The sequence below is a fragment of the Rhinolophus hipposideros genome (genome assembly GCF_964194185.1).
Source record: "Rhinolophus hipposideros genome assembly, chromosome: 23".
Classification (NCBI taxonomy): domain Eukaryota; kingdom Metazoa; phylum Chordata; class Mammalia; order Chiroptera; family Rhinolophidae; genus Rhinolophus; species Rhinolophus hipposideros.
Genome location: NC_138069.1, coordinates 28733780 through 28754898, shown reverse-complemented (window position 1 = coordinate 28754898; position 21119 = coordinate 28733780). Strand labels below are relative to the sequence as shown.

At 34.0% G+C, this 21119-nt stretch overlaps 1 protein-coding gene across 2 annotated transcripts in view; it reads left to right on the top strand.

Annotated features, from left to right (window-relative positions):
• Positions 1–21119, top strand: part of CLINT1 (clathrin interactor 1) — a 57653-nt gene that overhangs the window by 16627 nt on the left and 19907 nt on the right. For both annotated transcript variants that reach the window (XM_081036149.1, XM_081036148.1), the window contains exons 2-6: positions 12630–12734; positions 13288–13384; positions 14911–15019; positions 15973–16137; positions 19222–19399. In XM_081036149.1, coding sequence (XP_080892275.1) covers positions 12630–12734; positions 13288–13384; positions 14911–15019; positions 15973–16137; positions 19222–19399 — 654 coding nt within the window. The remainder of the gene's footprint in view (positions 1–12629; positions 12735–13287; positions 13385–14910; positions 15020–15972; positions 16138–19221; positions 19400–21119) is intronic.

Genomic DNA, 21119 nt, shown 5'->3' with positions numbered 1-21119 from the left:
AGATCATGTAGACCCTAATCACCAATTCAGTTAGGACTTTTTTAGTCGGAGGAAAGAAACTATTTGAGAATTTTAGTCCTTTTGTGCAATTACTCAGTAAATATTGAACATCTGCTGTCACAAAGCATGTCCCAGGCACTGCGGAACTTGAAGTAATGACATTTTTTGTGTGCTTGGATGTTTGCAGTCCGGAGGGGGAGACAGGTAAGGAAACAAACATACCTGTTAGAATACTTTGGTGTTAGTTTCAGTTCAAGACAATTTAGAAAGCACAGGTACTATGAAGAGCATATAGGCAGGTCCCCAGCTGTTTCGGTAGTTAAAGGAAGACTCCTTGGAGGAAGTGGCATTTAAGCTAAAACCTCCTGATGAGGTGGAGTGAGGTGGGGGCAGCCTTGGGTGGCAGAGGACTTAGAACAGCCTGTGCAAAGGCCTGGAGGCGAGCGAGACATTAATTGGTATCTCACATGAAGGGCCTTTTCGGTCATGCTGAGGGATTTGGACTTCATCTTGCAGGTAATCGGGAAGCTTTTGCTAGATTTAGAATGAGGAATCAGTGAGATAGGATTTGTATTTCAGCAAGAGCTCACTTTAGCTCTAGCCTGCTGGGAGACAGAGAAGCAGAGGCACTAGTTACTAGGTTGTTGGCAACAACCAAGGTGCAAAATGGTGGTGACCCTCCAGTGAGGTAGTGGCAGTGTGGGGAGCAAGGGGAGGGCTGTATTTGAGAGCTACTTAGGAAATCTGGTTGAAAAGGCCTGGGGATGGGTTGGATGCTGGATAGAAGGGGAGAGAAGTAATCGGTAGTGATGGTCAAGGCATAACTCTGGATGGTAGTGTCGGCGGGAGGACGAAAAGGTTTGGGGGCAGGTGGTGATGGATCTGTGGTGGACTAACATGGCCAACACTAAATATTAGGAAAATGAATCTGGTCGTGATTTGGAGGCCGAATAAAAGAATACCCTGCAATGGAGAGATTGTTAAATGGCTTTTGCAGGAGTCTGGGCTAGAGGTGGGTGCATGTATTTTTTTTTTTATTAAGTTTATTGGGGTGACAATGGTTAGTAAAGTTACATAGGTAGTGTATGTATTTTTAATGTGGAATGAACAGGTCTTGGAAATTAATGGGAAGTAGGTACTGAAGGAAAAGGCCCTCAAAGAGACTCCAGACATACAGCCTGCCTGACTTTGTAATGTGCCCTGAGATCATTTTTCAGGATGAAAAATAGTGAAGCTACCCTGTGTTGCTACTTCTCAGATACATAGAAACTGACATTTTATTGTTAAAAAGCAGCTCTAATTTGTAAGAATTATCTTTTTCTTCCACCCTGGGAACTTGATAAAGCTAATTTCTTTTTGAGTATTTTCTATACATATTTAATTGCTCCTCATATAAAATGTTACTTCTGTGTGAGAGGAAGGGGTTGTGGGGAGAGGCCCTTCATCTTTTCCTGAGCTCCTAGCCCCATTTCTCTGTTCAGCTATGGTAATAAAATACCATAAAATAAGGAAATGTGCAGGAAAAAAAGAAAGATATTTAACATAGGTTTATTAAAGTAAGACTGAGAAATTAAAACTTAAGGCTAAAAATAAAGTGAGAACTTTGAAGGGATTGGAATGATGTTTAAGTTTTTTAAACCCAATGGAAAAAAGGGATATAAAAAGAGTATAAAACAGATGAGACAAACAAGATAGAAAACTAAGATCAACAGTAAACATCAATCGGTTTTCTTAATGCAATAAAAATAAATGATACGTAAAGGAAGATAAACGGCTGAAAGCCAGCCAAGAGATAAAAGTTTAAACACATAAAAATAAAAGGTTAAAGGAAAAACTATTAGGTAAAAAGAAAAAGAAAAAACAAAAAAACAAGAATGGTAGGATGAAAGGTAGAAAAATTGACCTTTTTCGAAGTTTGCGGGGAAAAGGGCAATTTTTAAAAATAGTGTGTATACTAAAGTGGGTTTCTTGGGACACTTAAAAAGCTCCAGGGGAAAGGTGTGTTGTCCCTAAAGTTTGAGAACTCTTCCGTATTGTCTCCTGTGGAGACTCCCAATGCATGGGAGTCAAGGCTCTGAGAGGCGTAATCAAGTTGCCTTTGTTTTTAGGTAACATTTCCCAAACCGCATCAACCGGAATCCTTTTCTCACATAACACCTATGAATATCTCCCAGAGTATTTTTCACAAAACACTATAGAGTACTGTTTTAGAAGAAAATAAAAATAAAATAAAAATCTTAAAAGTTACAGAGATACATGATACAAGAAAACAAATCAGCTGGAAGTAGAAAGCAGTGTAGGGTTAGGGCTGGCATTCCAGGGAGTAGGCAGTCTCCCTTGGAGGCAGCTCTGTCCGGCCTCCCGCCACGGGGCAGAGAGAGCAACTTGACACCCTTACCTTCTGGTCCTCCCTCCAAAGCTGTCTTTTCAGAAAGCTTTTTATCTGTGCAGACAGGGCACTGATAGAACACAGGCTGCTGAGCCAGGGAGTGGAAGCTGACCCTCAGCAGAATTAAATCAGCCCAGCCATGGGATACTTCCCTAGCAAGTCAAGAGAAGTTTTATATACAAGTGCTGTTTTTCTTTTCTTTTTCTTTTTTTTTAAAGAGAGATCAGTTTTTTCATTGTATAAATAAAATTTTAAATGTGTCCCTTCCTCCTCCAACACTTTGATTTCATGTTGTTTTTTTTTTCATTTAGGCTTTGTCCACATGCATGAGTTTTTATATAGTTGATAGTGGTTAGTGTTCATACACTTCTGTGTTGTGAAAGCTATTTTTCTATGGCCATGAAAGGAAAAGAATTTTCTAGTAGTGGCTGCCTCTGCCTGTTCTGTTGCTACAAGTTCCAAGCAACATTGCTGCTACATTTTGGAAGCAGCTTTTCATCCTGCTTCCTTGAACCATACAATGTGTTCTTCCCTTTTTCAAGCCATGTACACCCTCCCCCCACTCCAGTCTTATAGCCTCTGACCAGAGTGCCTTTCTGGAAAATAATAATTCCTTAGCATCATGGGACTAGCTTAGGTTGGAACAGCTTTTTTGTAAGCCTGTCATCTGCCCAGGTCATGATAGCAGCATCTGTGCTAGTGAAGGAGTAGAAGGACTTCCATATAAACTATCAAGACCCATGGATGTCCAGACATTTCCTAGTATAATCATTTGTGTTTTTGCCGAGGAAACAGGGTACAGAAATTGGGTATCATGGCCCTTTTAAAACCTTTTATTCAACTGGACACCTCATGGAGTGACTTACACTGACCTTATTTTTGGCACTTTGAAAGCTCAGAATTCTGCTGCCTTTGATATTCCTAAATTGTAAATATAAACTTCATGCTAGATAATTTCCCTCCTTATTATAATAGCTTAAGTCTTTGTTTTTGGCATAATTTACTTTGGTATGTGTGACTGCAGTAGTTGATATGAATGACTCAAAAAAAGTTAGAGACTTATTTATTTTATCAGATGATGTCAGATTATCACTAAAGGAGAAACTGCTACTTATGTAAAATCAAACCCTAGCTCACAGTTGGTGCTGTACTAAGATTAAGGAGAGGACTTCAAAACACAAACTCTGTGAAACATAAAATAGCAGTTCTCTGTTGGGGCTCGTATTAATAGATGTTTGTCCTATCTCTTAGTGACACTGCTTTCCAGTTCTTTGGCCATTTCTTAGTAATGGAGTCCTTTTTGCCTTGCTGTATAGTTAGGGCTCAAAATCTTCATTTCAGTGTCTGTATTGTGGGTCAGAATGAGATGTGGATAGCTAATAAGTATAAATGCCTAATAAGTATAAGGGAACATGTAAAGAATGTCTTCAAACTATTAATAATAAATACTGGTAGAAAAATAACCATGTGTGCTAAATGCTTTACATGTATTTCATTTAATCTCTAACAATACCTGGGAACTACCCTTGTGTTCCCTGAGACACAGTGGTTGATTTGTGTAGTGATCAAGACAAAATTTGGGCCCTATTAATTTCTAATAAATTATCAATTACTATACATATTAATTTGCTTTTACACAAAATAGCCATAAAAGATGAAGCAGATTATACATCAAGGCAATACTTTCATCTAATGTGGCCCTGCGTTTGGAACAGTTCTTAGAGTTAAGGCCCATTTTTACTTCTGAAAATAGGCTGCTATCAAATGGGTTATTTCATTTGGTATTGCTAACCACTGAAGTTGTAAGGAAAGGGAAATAGTTTTATAGTTTCTTCCTGTCACAGGCCATAATTTAGTTGTGGACATCAGGATGTTTTTCTTGGCTTATCTCATTCATATAAGTTTTCCTTCAACATCTGTTACATAAATTACTAAACTATTTCCTTGAAAAGTTGCTAGTTTTAAGTCACACTTAATAGTGATCAAGAGGTTGGTGCCTTTTGGAAAAAAGAATGAAATGATAGACTTTGAGAGGCAGAAATCTACCTACCATCCTGGATTCAGTATTTTTTTTTTCCGATCAATTCCTGTATTTTTTGAGGCATTGAAATAATTACATGTGGTTTCTAGTGTTTCCCAAAAGACTTTATGTTGGACTATAAACATTTAATGACCTTTTATATAAAATGAGGTATTTTAGTCACTGCTGCTATAAGTTTTTATCTTTTTAATGATCAATTTACATATACATAGTTTGCCATTTGACACTAAATTTGGAGTGTTGACTTCCTGCCTTGAATTCTACATAAACCATAAAATAATTATTTTCTGTGTTTTCTTGAAAAAAAAATTTGTAAGATTTATACTGCTAGTTACATTATAGGACAACTTTATATTTAAATGACAAACATATCAGTTGTTGTGAATCTCAGAAATTTTAGATGTGACTAGTTTGGGCCCATGCAAACTGATAATAAATCAGAACTGAAAATTTTCGTGCAGTGTTCGGTGAACTCCTTTGTAAGCAAAGGACTGAGTATTTCTTTAATGCACAATTTGAAATTGTGTGGATTTGGAATGCTAGTTTTTAAGCTTGAAATATTTAGATAAAGACATCATTTGGAATACTGATAACCTATAATGGCTATTTTTAGAGAATAGAAGAGAAAGTATGTTACAAATCAGTTAATGTTAATTACTGATTAAATTAGATTAAATTTTTTTCATGTTACATTTCCTACTGGTGTAACTGTTCTTCTTTCTAAAATGCAGTAGATCCTTGACAGATTTTTCTGTTCAGAGTTTTGACTTTCTAAAACAGATCCAGGAGATTTGTTAAAGAAAATAAGGTATAATTTTGTTACGATGCAAATCTGACTTGCATGTGTGGGAACAAGTCACTCAGCTAAGCCAGTCACTGGCGTCCACTTGGCAGTTTTGTTGTGCTCCAGCTCTGGGGCTGTGGTAAGAATCGAATTTCTGTGTGAAAAACAACTTGAAGAAAGCCAACCTCCAGTACTGGTAGTGCACCTGGCCGAACCTAAGACAATGATCATTCACGTACTGAAAATAGGAGCTTTGTACATATTTATGGAGGAGCACCAGGTTTGGTGGTACCTTGTATTGATGACACAATCTAATCTACATGAAGTCAGTAAAAAAAATTTGACAGCGTACTGTCATGCAACAGTTTTTTACCTGAGAAGTAAAACTAGGTGAATCTCAGTAGTGGTTACCCTGTGTTTGAGGAAGTATAATATGCACAGGATACTTGAACTCTTGATTGAATTTGTTAGCTTGTCAAGAGTCTGTACAAACATTTTCATTTTCATAATCTTGAAGATACACAAAGGTCTTCAGCTAATCTTCCAAAAATGGTAGAGGTTTATTCTTACTTTTTTTTTTCTACCTGCAGGGTAGTGTTTAGTGTTTAATTTGCTTCCCACCCCCCCCCACCCCCAAGAAAAAACCCTGAAAAGTAAATACTTCTATAGAAAACAGTGCTATATAATTTATATTTCTACTTTACCTGTAGTAGCACACATGCAGTCTAAAAACTTGAGTTAAGATTACAGAAATATTGAGCCGTATCAGTCAGTAATGTTCGGTAATAGGAAAACATAAGAATGATTAAAATTCTGTAGTTCAGTTCTCCACCCCCATGATAACACTGGACTGAACTATTACTGAAATTAAAGGCCATCGTTGGTGTGAATGGACCAAAGAATTTAGTAGTAGAGTGAGAATGGCTTTTGGCTTAGAAAAGAATATACAGTTCTTAGTTGTCTTATAGCTTAAAACAGTTAGGAATTTTAAAAATAGTTACATCAGTTGGGAGTAGTTCTGTATTGTCTTACATGTGCGGAGGGGACAATTGAAGTGGTGTTTTTGAACATTAATATTACATTTTTTGTGGTTTCAGTGTGAAATGGGCGGGCAGCTTGAGTTTAAATTTAGGCAGTTTTTCTGTCTCTACCATGTTTTTAGAATGTTTTAGGGATCGGCTGTAGTATCTAACGTGATCTTTAGGTATCTAGAATTATTCTTGATCTTTCAAAAGGACTGTAGGACTCCCCTCCTCTGTCAGCAAAACCTAGCAGTAAACTGCTTTTTAATATTTATTTGTTTTTTTTTTTTTTTTTTGACTGGTAGCTAAGGATTGAGGTATAATATTTCAGTGTAAATTCTTGCTAGTTCTTTTAAAACACAAGTTGCGTGTTTCAGCATTTAGCATTTTAACGTTCCCTTTTGAAAAGTAAAGAGGAAAGCAGGACGCATAATCCGGCGTAGTCCTCTGTGTAAACAGGCGAGGTCATAAGTAATATGCACAGGAGCATCGCACATACTTAAGGTATAATTGAACTGAAATCGAGCATGTTCTTTTTAAGTAACACAGGCTATTCTTTTCTGAAATCTTGGTGTTGCAGAAGAACGGATAAGAGCCTCAGACTTCATGTATCTTCAATTTCAGTTTTTCCCTATTCAAACTGATACTTTCTTTCCCTAGCTTTTAAGAAGAGGTAGGTTGGTTTCCTCCTTTTCAATTGGATAGTTTGGGTTTAATATTTACTAAAACCAAAGAAAATATAATTTCCATGACTGTGAATATATCTTTTTAAACATTGATTCAGCATTTTGTTCTTCTAGTAGTACAGTTTGTGATGTCATCTTACATATTAATTAGTAGGCTTTTTCATTTAAGTCAAATGATACTATTAATTCTCTCATCTACAGCATTTAACATAATAGAAAGTGGGCTTTGGAATTAGAAAACCTACAAGGTATGAACATCTATTGCTAATCATGGGTCCTGAGTGAGTTTCTTTAACTTCTCTACTAAAGAATTGGTATTAAATATATTTCCCCCTCTTCTCATTTTTCTGGTAGAGGGGCTGCAGCCCATGTTGGCCAGTATTAGGTTTGTGATCTGTTTCTTCTTTCCAGGATTTCATTAGATTTCCTTAGGGATGGAGGAAGCACTGTAGTTTATTCCTTGTCTTAGCACTGTAGCTATTTTATAACTGAGACACTATGTAATCAAATATAATACTTGCTTTAGCAGCATTAATTCTTCTACTAAACCATTGCTTATGTTAAGACATTTTTTCATTGCTTTGTGTTTCATTTTCAGATCAAGAAAAGACTTTTTTGATGGGTAGTAAATATCCAGCCAAATGGATGAATCCGTTTTTCCATCTCCCTACACCATTTCTGTACAGCCTCAGATTTTCTGCTCACAACGAAAATTATGTGTACTTTGAATTTAGGAGTACTAGAGTTCTTGGTCGTTGACCATAAATTTGATATTGTTCATGGGACTGCAATAACATATAACTTGGTTTTAAAATGAGTATTGAATCTATAAAATGTTCAGCTTGCAAATAAGGGTAATGTGGTGAAGACCATTTCCTGATGAAAAATGACTATCTCATTGTCCATTATCAAATCAAGATTTTAGAGCAGGTATTCTTAAAACTATTTCCCTAACGTTTTGGCTGGAAAGATTAAAAAACAAATTTTCCTGCCTTATAAGGGACTTCTTACCTTAGGAAACTTTGTTTATTGTTCCTTTTATGGGTGGTTTATTATTTTTTTAAAAGTTTTTGTAAAGATTAATACTTTACAGGGAGCATAATTTACATACATCATAAAAGTATCATCTGAAATCTTTGTGGCATTGAGATTAAAAAGTAACTTGTAAATATAGGCTTTAATGTCAGGAGTCATTCTTCCCTAATAATTTTTTAAAATCATGTTAATTTCAACATTAGGTACTTAAATTGTACCCTGTAGTTTTACACACTTGGTATACATATTTCAGTATGTATGCATGTATTTTAGTTACTAGTTTGCTGTTCTTATTAGCCTGATAAAACAAAACATTGAACGTATAAATAGTACCGTGTTTCCCCGAAAATAAGACCTACCCGGACAATGAGCACTAATGCGTCTTTTGGAGCAAAAATTAATATAAAACCTGGTATTATATTTATATTATATTTTATTATTATATTTATATAAGACCCTGTCTATTTATAATAGACCCGGTCTATTAATTTTTGCTCCAAAAGACACATTAAAACTGATTGTCCAGCTAGGTCTTATTTTCGGGGAAACACTGTACTTACATGGGCCTACCATGATTCTTATTTCTCTATAGTTAAAATAGAGCTAATGATGATATAGTACTTGATTTATATTTTTAATGACATTTAATAATTTTCTGTTGGTTACAATATAATGTTCATGGGGAAAATTTTGGAAAAATCAGGAAAGTATAAAGAAAAAAATACGATTATTTAAAACCATTGCTTTGAACACTGTCCCTGTCGTTTGCTGCCTCTGTTTTTCTGTTTCTGACCTTCTGTGTCTGTAAGTGTGAATGTAAGTGTGCATGCATATGGCAAATACAAGTTTAAAGTTCTAAAGAAAATACTGCTAAATATTTTCCTAATCTTGAAATGAATGAGGTCTTTATAATAAGTTTAAAACAAAAAAGAAACCATATTAAAGATACAGACCCATTTAACTTTTTTATGTAAAATTAAAAAGGCAAGCTGGGAAAAATACTTCTTACTACATCCGTCTGTTTCAATTTCCTTATTCCTTTGTTGGCAGTTAGGACTGGATTATACCTATACTTCACCTTTTCTCTTGGTTTTGTTTTAGCAAGGCATATTATTCTTGACCTTTTGACAGGAAAAAATGTCGGCAAGGACTAGTAAAGTTTTCTCTTGTCAGTCATTTTATTGATTATTTTTAATGCAGATTAGAAGCATTGACCATCTGTAAATAAAAACCCTGTTTTAGCTTTTACTTTTAACCAATTTTGCCTCTAAAACCTGGATCCAAACTGTTACCAAGTAAAATACCTTGATATTTTATCATTAGTGAGTGGTGAAATAAGCCGGAAATGGGAACTAAAGAGGAAGGACAAAATGAACATTAATAATTTACAAATTGAATAATCAACCTTTGACTAATTGCACATTGTCTGTGTCCACACACACATAGCAGCGTGCATGCAGCACTTGAGGCTGGGAACCTAGGTGTGGGCATTAAAGGTCCAGTGTGTGAGTGGTGCTGGGTGTCCAGAGTTAAGAACTCTCACCGGGGACTTCATTGTGTCTTTCACAAATGGAAAGTGTAAAAGCACTATGAAAGCAGTGAGCAGTTTTACAAACATAAACAACAGTGATTTTAATTGTGGATTTTATCCTTGTAAAAAGCAGTCTTTCAATATTGCTTTAAGGTAAAATTTTCCGAACATGAGCAGCTTCTTACATTCTTCACTCTAGTCATTCCTGGTAATTTTCTCTAATTTTGTTTGCAGGACAGACCCTAGACCTTTGTTTGAATTTTGTTTTAAAAAAACTGATGAGAGAGCCCCCTCTAGTGTCTGAAATATCCATTTTTAAACCGTTTGTGTCAATCATGGGAAATTTTCAGAATTAAAGAAGCTGTTTTTTTCCTTTCACATCTGGATATAATTTTTTTAACTTTTCTTTTTTGGGGGCAAAGAGGGTTCCCCCGCTTTTTTAAAAAGGTCACCAGAATTGTGGATAGAGTATGGATTGAGGGCAATAGAAAACATGGGAAAGAAAGGAGCAAAATGCCATGTCTACCTTCTTAGAAATAGTTATTTTTGAATGACCTGGAATAAGGCCAAACTATACAGTTGTTTTGTTTCAGTTTACATTTGTTTCTGAATTAAGTGCAGATTAAAAATACTTTGTTTGGAATTCTTTATGCCATCAGATTTCATTTTAAGAGAGTTCTTTTCCAGTTTTTGAAAGCAACAGTTTCATTGGAAAATGGCTTTAAAATGTAGCCTGATTCTCTTCATGGAAGTTTTCTGATTTTTTTTTTTTGTTATTATCGTTGCCATGTCTTTCTGTGGATATACTTTATAACTATATTGTGAGTCAGTTCTAATGGCAAGTCGTCATTTTACATAATTCCCATTGTTTTTCAAACCAAGGAAATAAGATTCTTAAATTATTGGCGCTCTGCCACCTCTCCATCTAAACACACAGTACTCACACACAGGCCTTCAGCTAAGAATTTTGTGAAGGGTTATGGAAACAGGACCTTCCTCATTTGACCCATGGGCTTTTTCAGCTTGAACAAGGCAAGTAGTGTTCTGAAAGCTACAGCATTTATGAAGGTTCTAGTGAAAATATTTCACACACTGGACTAAGAGATTAACTTCTTTTCTCTTGTTTTCCAACAAATTAAACAATGCAAACAGATTTCACGTGTATTCTTGGGAATGAAATGCTTGGGTGAATTATAATCCTAATTGCTATTGTGTTCCCACAGCTGCATTTTGACACTTAACTGCCTAAACCATGCATTCTTCAGCCACTAGGACAAACAAAAGCAGTCTGAAATCTATCATTTTGTGTCATCTTAAATTACAAATCTGTCATTGGATACCTTGATTTTATTTTGGTTCCATTGTTGACAAAATTAGGGGAAAATGGGATTATTCCTTTTTATTTATACATAAAATTATTGTCAATAGAATCTTAGTGGATTTTTATGTAAATTCATTCATTAATAGTCTTAAATTTTAAAGGAGGCAGTGGAGATTATGTATTAATTTTAATCCCAGGGAAATAATTTGTATTTATTTGATCAAACCAGTAGATATTTTAGGAGACAGCTTTCTCCAAGATTTGAAAGAAAGTAATAGGATTTTGCTTTCCTTCCTTAGTAGTAGAACTTCCTTAGTACTCTGAATGTAAATCTAGAAGCCAGATTTATTCTGCGATTTGGCAAGTCATGTTTATGTATAATGGTTCCTTTAAAATTTGACCTAAAACTGTTTCTAACTAGTCTGTTCCTTAAAGGTAAAGAAACTGAAGTATTTGTAATAAATTTGAAATTTATTTTTATATTTGAGGAAAAGATTTGAGTGTCAGTTTTTACCAAACCTTTCTCATTTAAAAAATAGAATTTTTTTGATGGCTATAAAACCATATAACAAAAGTTGGGTATGTTTAAGTAATAGTTATCAAATTCTGATTTTTCACTATTTCTAAGACTTCATTTTAAGAGGGAGATTTGAATTACCATATTCACCGGCATCTATTTAACAAGTTGTTAAACAACTGGAGCTTTAGATGTCACATTAATACTACCATAGCGTGTTACATTTTCCCAGTATTTCTTTATTCCTCAGAATGTCTTTGGATTCTTAAATCCATATAAGCATAAAAAATGCTGTTTTAATAATCCAGTTTGCCATCTCATGTCTTAAGCCACTCTTTTCAAAGTTAATTCTTTCTTATAAAAATATTTTTTAATATTTTAAGAGTCTCTTAATAGGTGATGATGATGATGATTGCTAACATATATGTGTGAGCACTTCCTATATGTCACACATTGTGCTAATAATTGAGTACCATTTGCTATGACCCATTTGAGCTAGTGTTCTTCGTATTCATTCCCGTTTTGCATTTGAGGAAACTGAGTTTAAAAGAATTAAAATTAGTTTTGGCAAGTCACAAAGTAAGTGATTGGAGTCACATCTTTCTGACTTGTAGAACCCTTGTTCTTTACCATTGCTGACGGCTTTTGAGTGAAAGTTAAATGCATTGTCATATAATCTGATGGAATATTATGTAGCCATTAAAAGTAAGGGTTACAGTGATTATGTAGTAACATTGAAAATGTATATGATTGTATATGTACATCATGTATATGATTAAACAAATAAAAAAGACTAGGGGATTATAGTTAAATGTTCACAGTGGCTCTAAACATTTTGCGTGTTATCTTTTATTTGTCATTGCTTTTCTTGAATACAATATAAATAGTGTTTAGCTGTTACATAATTTTGCCAGTTAATTGAAAGAATTTCTGTAAGCTGAAAACTTACGACTGCATATAAACCAGGTCGGTACAGGAAACTGATAATTTAGTTTATAATAAACTCTGGCGGGCCCAACTTTCTTTTTAATGTGACCCAAAACCATTTTTTACTGGAGTTATGCCAGCTCTAATATAATCTTTTATCTGTGTTGAAGGCTAATGGAATAGTAAAACCTTAAAGATAACTTAAATGTGTTGTATAGTGTCCTCAGGGTAGCTTGTGCACAAAAGATTATTTCTTTCCCACCCTGTTGAGGTATCTCATTAGGATACCCAGTAGTGTCATTATTAAGTTTTCATGTGTTTCTCAGTTTTGATGCTAATCTCTGTGCGTATGTGCGTGCATTTTTTTTCTTTGCAGCACCAATGTGGTTATGAATTATTCAGAGATCGAGTCTAAGGTTCGAGAAGCAACGAATGACGATCCTTGGGGACCTTCTGGGCAACTCATGGGAGAGATTGCCAAGTAAGTGATAATTTGACTCAGCAGTGCAGAAAGAATCCAACCATCTTTACACAGAAATGTGAAATTTGCTTTCAGTTTTAAACCATTTAGCTTCCAGATAAAAATTTTGCATAATCATTCAGATATTAATGGAGGAAGTTTTACTCAGGGTCCATTCTCCTTAAAAATTAGCCTAGAAAAGTAAAACAAAATTTTTCTTTTTCAATGAAGTTTAGAGACTTACCGTAGCCTACCATGTAAATTTTTGACAAATGTGTATAAAATAATGAAATAAATTTATGAAAAATTTTCCCTGGTGAACATCTGGACCACTACGCCAGTGAATGAAGGGCTTGTAAAATATGATATTAATTAGTGGGGCTTATGAATGTGCTAGACATTATACAAAATATAGGAAAATCATTTTTTAAGGAAGCATATCATTAAATTTTTTGAATTAAGCTTATTAATTTTTTTAAGCTCTTTACAAAACACATTAACTTAGAACAAGCCTGCCATCTACTGTCAAAATTAACATACTGCAAACTCTTAAGAAAAACTACTCTCTTTTCAGGGCTACATTTATGTATGAACAATTTCCAGAACTTATGAACATGCTTTGGTCACGAATGTTAAAAGACAACAAAAAAAATTGGAGAAGAGTTTATAAGGTATGGGCATTAGTCTGTTTTTATGTAACATGTTGAAAAGAACTGCTTGAAATTTTAAAGTGTACATTCATAAGTGATTATGAAGGATATTAAATCCTACAATAGAATATCCTAAAACAGGTAAAAGAAGTAGATTTGCTATTTATGTTCTGTTTTCTAGTCAGCATAAATAACTATTCTTAATGTAAAATGTTTAAAATTAGTATTAATACTTTTAAATGTTTAATATTTTTATTTGTTAAAATTTTCCAACTAAAAACATTTGCGTATATCAAAAGTAATGAACCTCTAGTGGTATGCATATTTACTCTATGAGCAATTAAGATAAAAAAGATAATCTTATGGTTTGTCATCTCTATAAAAATTTACCTAATGTATAACAGTGTTATTACAAAATGTGTTAGTTTAAAATTAAAGAAAAAAAACATTGAAATTCTAACGTTTTAAATTTGCAAATATGTATTCCTTTCATTTAATTCTGATCTCCTCACATAATGTAGAAATCTAAAACAAGATAGTCATCTGTTCTTCCATTCCTACCGTATTTTCTTGCTACTCAGAATAAGTTTTTCTGTGCTTTCCAAATGGTATATAATATTATATTTGAAAACAACATTTCTAGCTTTCAGGATTGAAAATCAGTGATTTATTTAGTTGCATGTTTTTGGTGTTAGTTGTTTCTGAAAACATTCACTGTGACTTCCTCAGCTTGTACAGTAGCTGTGATGAAATAGTTGAAATTTGTATAAATTAAATTATTTTTAATTAGAGCTAAAAAAAATCCTTGGGTAAACTACTTTTTTAAAGAATGAATTCTTGGTAGAATGAAGGTTTTGGCCCTTCAATTTCACCACCTTAATTTTCATAGATCTAATCATTTTGGTGTGAGGTTTGTTTCAAGCAAAGTTAAATTCAAAATACATAATTCACTATTTCTTAGTGTATTCAGAATTGTGCGGCAGTCACCGCTATCTAATACCAGAACATTTTCATTACTCCAAGAAGAAACCTCATATAATATTTTCTCTTTATTTGTTGTCAGCGTTTGAAACAAAAGCCACATCATAAACCCCCAAATTAAATTTTACCTGTGGAAAATGCTGTGGGATCATATAATTACTAAATAATTGTCCTCTTTAAACTGATGTTCTAACAATTCATAGTTCTATAATGCCTAAATAGAAAGTAAAAACTTTGAGCCAGCTTTCCAAAAGCTTAGTGTTCATTTATATCATACATTCAAATATTTCTTAACAGCAGATTTGTAGTTTTAATCTTCTGCTCACGGACAGTTTGTTTACTGTGCTTGGTGTAAGAGGAACTTCAAATTGATAATGTGAGTTTAGCCTGTGTATAGGCTAATAGAAGGTAAAGAAGCTTTCTCACACACACACACACACATACACACACACACACACACGAAGATTATTCATTTGCTAATATTGCAATTATTTTTCTTTAACCATTTACCAAAGCTCTACTAGTATTTATTTCGTTAAATCATTTGGTGCTTTGTATTTTTACAGTCTTTGCTGCTCCTAGCTTACCTCATAAGGAATGGATCAGAGCGTGTTGTTACAAGTGCCAGAGAACACATTTATGATTTGCGATCCCTGGAAAATTACCACTTTGTAGGTGAGCAATAGAAAAACCCTTATAAGCAAATTAAAATAGTAGTTGGAGTTGTCAGTCACCTGAACCAGCTTAGAAGCTTCTCTGCTCTAATTAGAATGTGACTGTTGCTGGTTGTGTGACGAGTGCAGAATCCAAGACGTGGGGCCCTAGAGTATTAATTAGTGAAGACAAGAACTCGCAGAAAAGACTGGCTAATAACAACAGAACCAACACAACATGAGTGTTCGGGTTTATATTAAAATATGCACTGGAGACTGGTCCCCTGTGGTGTCCATAAAGGAATAGCTTTAATCATATGGGAAGAAAAGGTTAGAGCTCCAAAACACACACATCTGTTTGAAGCTGGGGTTTTTTTCCTCCCACCAAATAATATTTACTGTGCAAAGGCAGCAAGGCCAGAGTGTGTTTTGAATGTGAAAGAGGATACAGAATGAACCACATTTCATTTTGTAGCATACCCGTTGAAAGCACTTTAAAAATTCAGTTTTTCAGCTATACTAAATCCTGGTGATTAGTGTTTCCAAACTTGAATTTGGGGAAACCAAGGCATTTGGGTGCTTTCTAGTCATGAAAATGTTCAAGTGAGTTTTATTTTGGGAAAAGGACTATCGCAAAAGAAAACCTGTGTGGCTATAAGTCCATCTCATGTGGTCATCATTAGTAATCCTTTGTAGTGGGTCTTTAATTGATCTTCCACAGCACCATTATCTGTGGTCCTTTTACTTCACCTTTACAGGCCCTTGTAAGCCCAAATTGCATCTCAAAACTTAGAATTTGCTGATGAGGAAATGGCAAAATTTATCAGCACAATTTACTTCTTTTTATTAATTTTAAAATATTGAAGTTGGTTTCTTATGTTGAAATTTTCATGACTTTTTTGTGTATGTGTTAAAGGTTTGACACACATTAACTGAATTCTTGAAGTTTTGTTTCTCTCTTAACCATTCTCACAGATGAGCATGGCAAGGATCAAGGTATAAATATTCGCCAGAAGGTGAAAGAACTGGTTGAATTTGCCCAGGATGACGACAGGCTTCGTGAAGAGCGAAAGAAAGCCAAGAAGAACAAAGACAAGTATGTTGGGGTTTCCTCAGACAGTGTTGGAGGATTCAGATACAGTGAGTATCAGACACAAACTGGCACCTAAGCAACCATTCATTAGCTTCTTAGGTGTATTTTAAGAATCATTGACATACGAAAGACCACAATGCTAGTTTTTTCAGGAATACAGAGAATACTAAAATACATATATGTAATGCTCTTTTCAGCTGCTATTACATGGATCTTAGGCACCGTTCTATTTTTCACTTTGGTGGGTTCAAGAATATGATTTTAACCACTAACTGTTAATTAAATGACTATAAACTTTGATTTGATATACAGAGGATAAAACAGATATATGCCCTCCCCTCTTGGGGTTACCACTCTAATATAAAGAAAAAAGGATTTCTCTAACTCACCATTTAGAGCATAAAAATATGAAGTTTGATCAAGAGATTGATGTTTCTAATTTGAAACCAATTTAGCTGTTTTCGGCCACAAATCGATAAGCTTCCTGTAAGTTCATCCAGCCCCAGTCTCTTCCCTTAATTAAGCAGTGCATTAATTTGACGTAGAAAAAGGTGACTGACAATACCATCAGTTTTTCATCTAGGTCTAGCTCTTTATTGTTCCTAACACATTTAAGAGCAGCTAGAACATTCATCTCCTGTATTATTTTTAACGTAATAATATAGTTTGCCTAAAATAGATCACTAGGTGCTTGAAACGGATACAGAAAATAACTCTCATCACACGTCTCTTTGAACTGGTATCTTCTGGAGCTCTGACCATCTCCTGGTCATTTTTTTGTATACACAGACAGGCTAGGGCTGTGTACACTTAGTGGCTGTATATCAGGGCTCTCTAGCTCCCCCACCCATGTCTGAGTTTGTTTATATTTAGATTATACTGAGAACTCGTAACTCATGGGAACTGTAAAAATCTTCTATTTCTTGTCTTGTGATTACCTATAAAATAATATCTTCACTCCTTTGCTCCTCTGCTTTTTTGCCCTCAAAGAAAAAATAATGCACTGAATTAACTGTTAAAGGATGTTTCTAACAGCAGAAAAATCCCTTTTTTTATGTCTAAGCATCTCATAAAAGTCAGTTCTTAAATTGGGCAAAATGTTTCTCTTAAATCATGTAAATATGTTTTGGAGTTTTTATTTGTTTAGGGGAATAAGAAGTTTTTGGATTACTTGCCCAAGTAGTTATTTTATTCTTTAACTTTTTCAAAATAGCTATAGCAATTTGATGTTTTTTGTGTAGAAATTGCTATTTGCAGCTTATTATTTTATTCTACTTGCTTGTAACCATCTTTTTACCAGCACAGTAGATAATTAGATAAAGTTAGAAAATTGAATAAGTTTTCAGAATCAGTCATAGTGAACTACTGTGTTTCCCCGAAAATAAGACCTAACCGCACCATCAGCTCTAATGCATCTTTTGGAGCAAAAATTAATAGAAGACCCGGTATTATATTATATTATATTATATTGTATTATAATATATTATATTATATTATATTATACCGGGTTAATATTATGTTATATTATTAAAATAAGATCAGGTTTTATATTAATTTTTGCTCCAAAAGACACATTAGACCTGATGGTCCGGCTAGGTCTTATTTTCGGGGAAACACAGTAATTACAGCATCTACATTAGAAATAGAGTTCAATGTCCTGTGTATTTGCATCACATTCTTTTATAAATTATTTATAATTTTATATATATGATTCAGAGACTTATCTAATCAACTTAAACTATTTTTATTTTCATTTTGACGTTAGATAATGTCCTGCCAACATCCATTATCTTAGGCACGCATTTAATATGATATCTGCCATGCTAATCAGTTTAGTTTTCAACTATTCTTATTGTTCTGGTAAATTTTTTTTTTCAAAGTCTAGTTCATCACATTATTGAAATGTATATACACATTGGAAAATCACCTATTTTTATAAAACCATCCTTTAAATTTTGTCTAAAAAAAGTGCACTTTGTCATGTTCTCTTCACGTTGGTAGTCACTTTCAGATTTAGTGGACACATTTTAAAATCCTCAAGCTCTTACAGAAAATTCTGACCAAAGGGCATATATGCCATCAGAACTTGTTAACCAAAGTTCAAAACAAAAGCTCTGGTAGCCACTTTTGGATTACTTTGTTGTTTCTCATTGCCATTGCAGAGAAAAAAGAGAAGAGGGATTTTCTCTCCAACCTGCCTTAAGTTTTCTTCTTAACCTCATGGGATTTCTCTGTACCTTCTACTTTTTCCTCTTAAGTTGAGTTGGGACATGGACACGGAAATGGAAAGGTTCCCTTTAATGCCTTGTCATTTCTTTCTCTCCTTTGGACCCCAAGGTTAAGGACTAAAACAAATCTTGACATTTTGGGTTTTTGTTCACTGCCATGATCTATTCCCTTCATTCTCAAATTCACACTGAGGCTCCCTGGGCTTTGCCAGTCTCGGCATATGTTTGATCTTGGTGTTTGAATAGATCTTTACTGTTCTGAACTGCGTAAGCATATTTCATGATAACAGTCTGTATAGCCTTTAACAGTTCAAATATTCTTTTCTTTTATAGTAATTACAAGATGCTTTCTCATGCCATGAAATCCAGTGAGTTAGTTTTCTAGTTTGATACTAAAGAATGACATTTATGAGTCTTTACAGCATATTGGGATAGCATTCAGAACGGTGTTTCCTATAGTTTGTTTTTTAAGAGACTTTGCTGTCCATTACTTTTCTAACAATTGAAAAACCATTAAGAGACAGGAATGAAATATAATGCATTAAGTGACTTTTGTAAAAACAAAAAGATTTCCATTTCTCCTTTGCTTATATAGCCTGTGTTGGTTTTTCTGTTTACCTCTACTCCTTTCAACAGCCTTTAAGAACTTCCCGATATGCTATGCTATGCATTAAGATTGTGTAAGTTTTCGTAAACAAAAGCTTTTGAATCTGCATTCCTGCCACTTAATGACTGGCACTACACGCTGTGCATTGCTGTAATTGTGTTGATTCAGCACTGTGGGAGCTTTCTGTTTTCCTTTGAAAACTATTTTATTATGAGGAAGAGCTTCAGAAATAGGAACTGTAGATACCTATTGGATTTAATGTCCTGAGAGTTGCTTTTTTTAATGCTTTTATATAGGTGAAAGATATGATCCTGAGCCCAAATCAAAATGGGATGAGGAGTGGGATAAAAACAAAAGTGCTTTTCCATTCAGTGATAAATTAGGTGAACTGAGTGATAAAATTGGAAGCACAATTGATGACACCATCAGCAAGTTCCGGAGGAAAGATAGAGAAGACTCTCCAGAAAGATGCAGGTATTAACACTTTGTGTTCTGGGTCTCTTGGAGAGGGTGCTAAATTTATGCAGCTGATTTTTGTTGTTGTTTTGTTTGTTTTGGGTGCTATTAGATAAAGTTGAGCTTTTTTTTCTCTATTTTATTTTTTTGGAACAGTTTTATATTCACAGAAAAATTGTGCATAAAAAGTTGCCATATTAACACACACACACACATTTTTTCTTGTTATTAACATCTTGTATTACTCTGGGTCATTTATTAACAATTGATAACCAATATTGATGTGCTATTATTAATTAAAGTCTGTTGTTTTCATTAGGGTTCACTGTGTCGTACAGTTGATAAATGCATAATACCCACCATTATAGAACATAGAGAATAGTTACAGTGGCCCTGCTAATCTTCTCATTATTCAAGTTTTAGTATATTTGCTGCTGATTTGAGCACTGTGAGGCTGTTTTTAAGATGCTAGCTGAAACATTATTTGAAATTAGTACTGACATGCTTTCAATGTTGTCTGTCCATTTATTTCTAAAGTTGATCACATGTCCTATATGTTTTTATTCAGGCTATTTATTGGAATTATTTTTTTCGCAATAAGAACTTTCAAAGCTCATTGTGCATTTCAGCCTCAGATTATCCAGAGATCTAAGGTATTGCTGACGGATAATGAAGTTTATTATATTAAATTTAAACAAGAGTTAAAGCGTTTACCATTTCACTCCTGTGATATTCCATTAGATTCTGTGCCAGTATATACCAGGAAGAAAATCCAAATGGATTTTTGAACTAAAGTGTTTTTGAGTGTAGACTTCTATTTTCATAGGCTACATTCTCTAATGGTAAGGCATTTTTATTTAGTTTTATGTAGATCAATACTTGGAATAGCATTTATTTTTGTTTTTTTTCCTCCAGTATAGCTATAAACCAGTTTTTCTGCAGGTTAAAAAGGCAGTGTATGTAGCACTTAATTTGAAAAGCAACTTTTACGAGATCTTTGTAATCTGTGCCCCACAGTATCTCTATTAGACAGGCTAGAGCCAGGATTTTACCTTTATTGTTTAAAAGTAAAACTTGGGGCCCATTCGGGCTATGAGGAACTTGCCTTAGAGTAACACAGTTAGTGACGGAACTGAATCTTCAAGTGAGTTCTTGTAACTAAGTACCATCTCTTAAAAAAAAACAACAAAAAACCTTAATAGTTCAGATTTAGGTGTAATTGAAAAAAAAGTAAAAATAAATTTTGAAACTATTCAGGTTCTGAAATATTTTTAGTATCTTTTCAGTATGTTTCCATATTTATTAAATCCCTAGAATTCCTGTCTTTTTCAAGACTGTTTCTGGAATATGATCTTTAAAGAGCTAGGATTTATTTTTAGTACTTTTGAATACGTATATCTGTTTTATAATTACATTTCTAGCTATTTTATGCTAAAATAGTATGTATATGATAATAAATACTACATTTTGGGAAATGGTGCCTACTTCAAATATTCTGTGCAATTTTTTCCTCACTAATATTCTTGTGGCCTGTGTGTTTATATTTTTATTTTGGTTTAGAAAACATAGAGGCCATATATTCTGTTGATATTTGCTGAAGTGTGGGAGTCAGGTAGGTAGTTAGACATCTGTGTACACTCTTGTGTTGGTACTTTCTCTCCTTTTCCCTTCCACCTTCAGATTTTCTTTCCATGCTTTTGTCTTCCTGTTCTTTTCCTTTTCCTCTCTTGATTTTCCC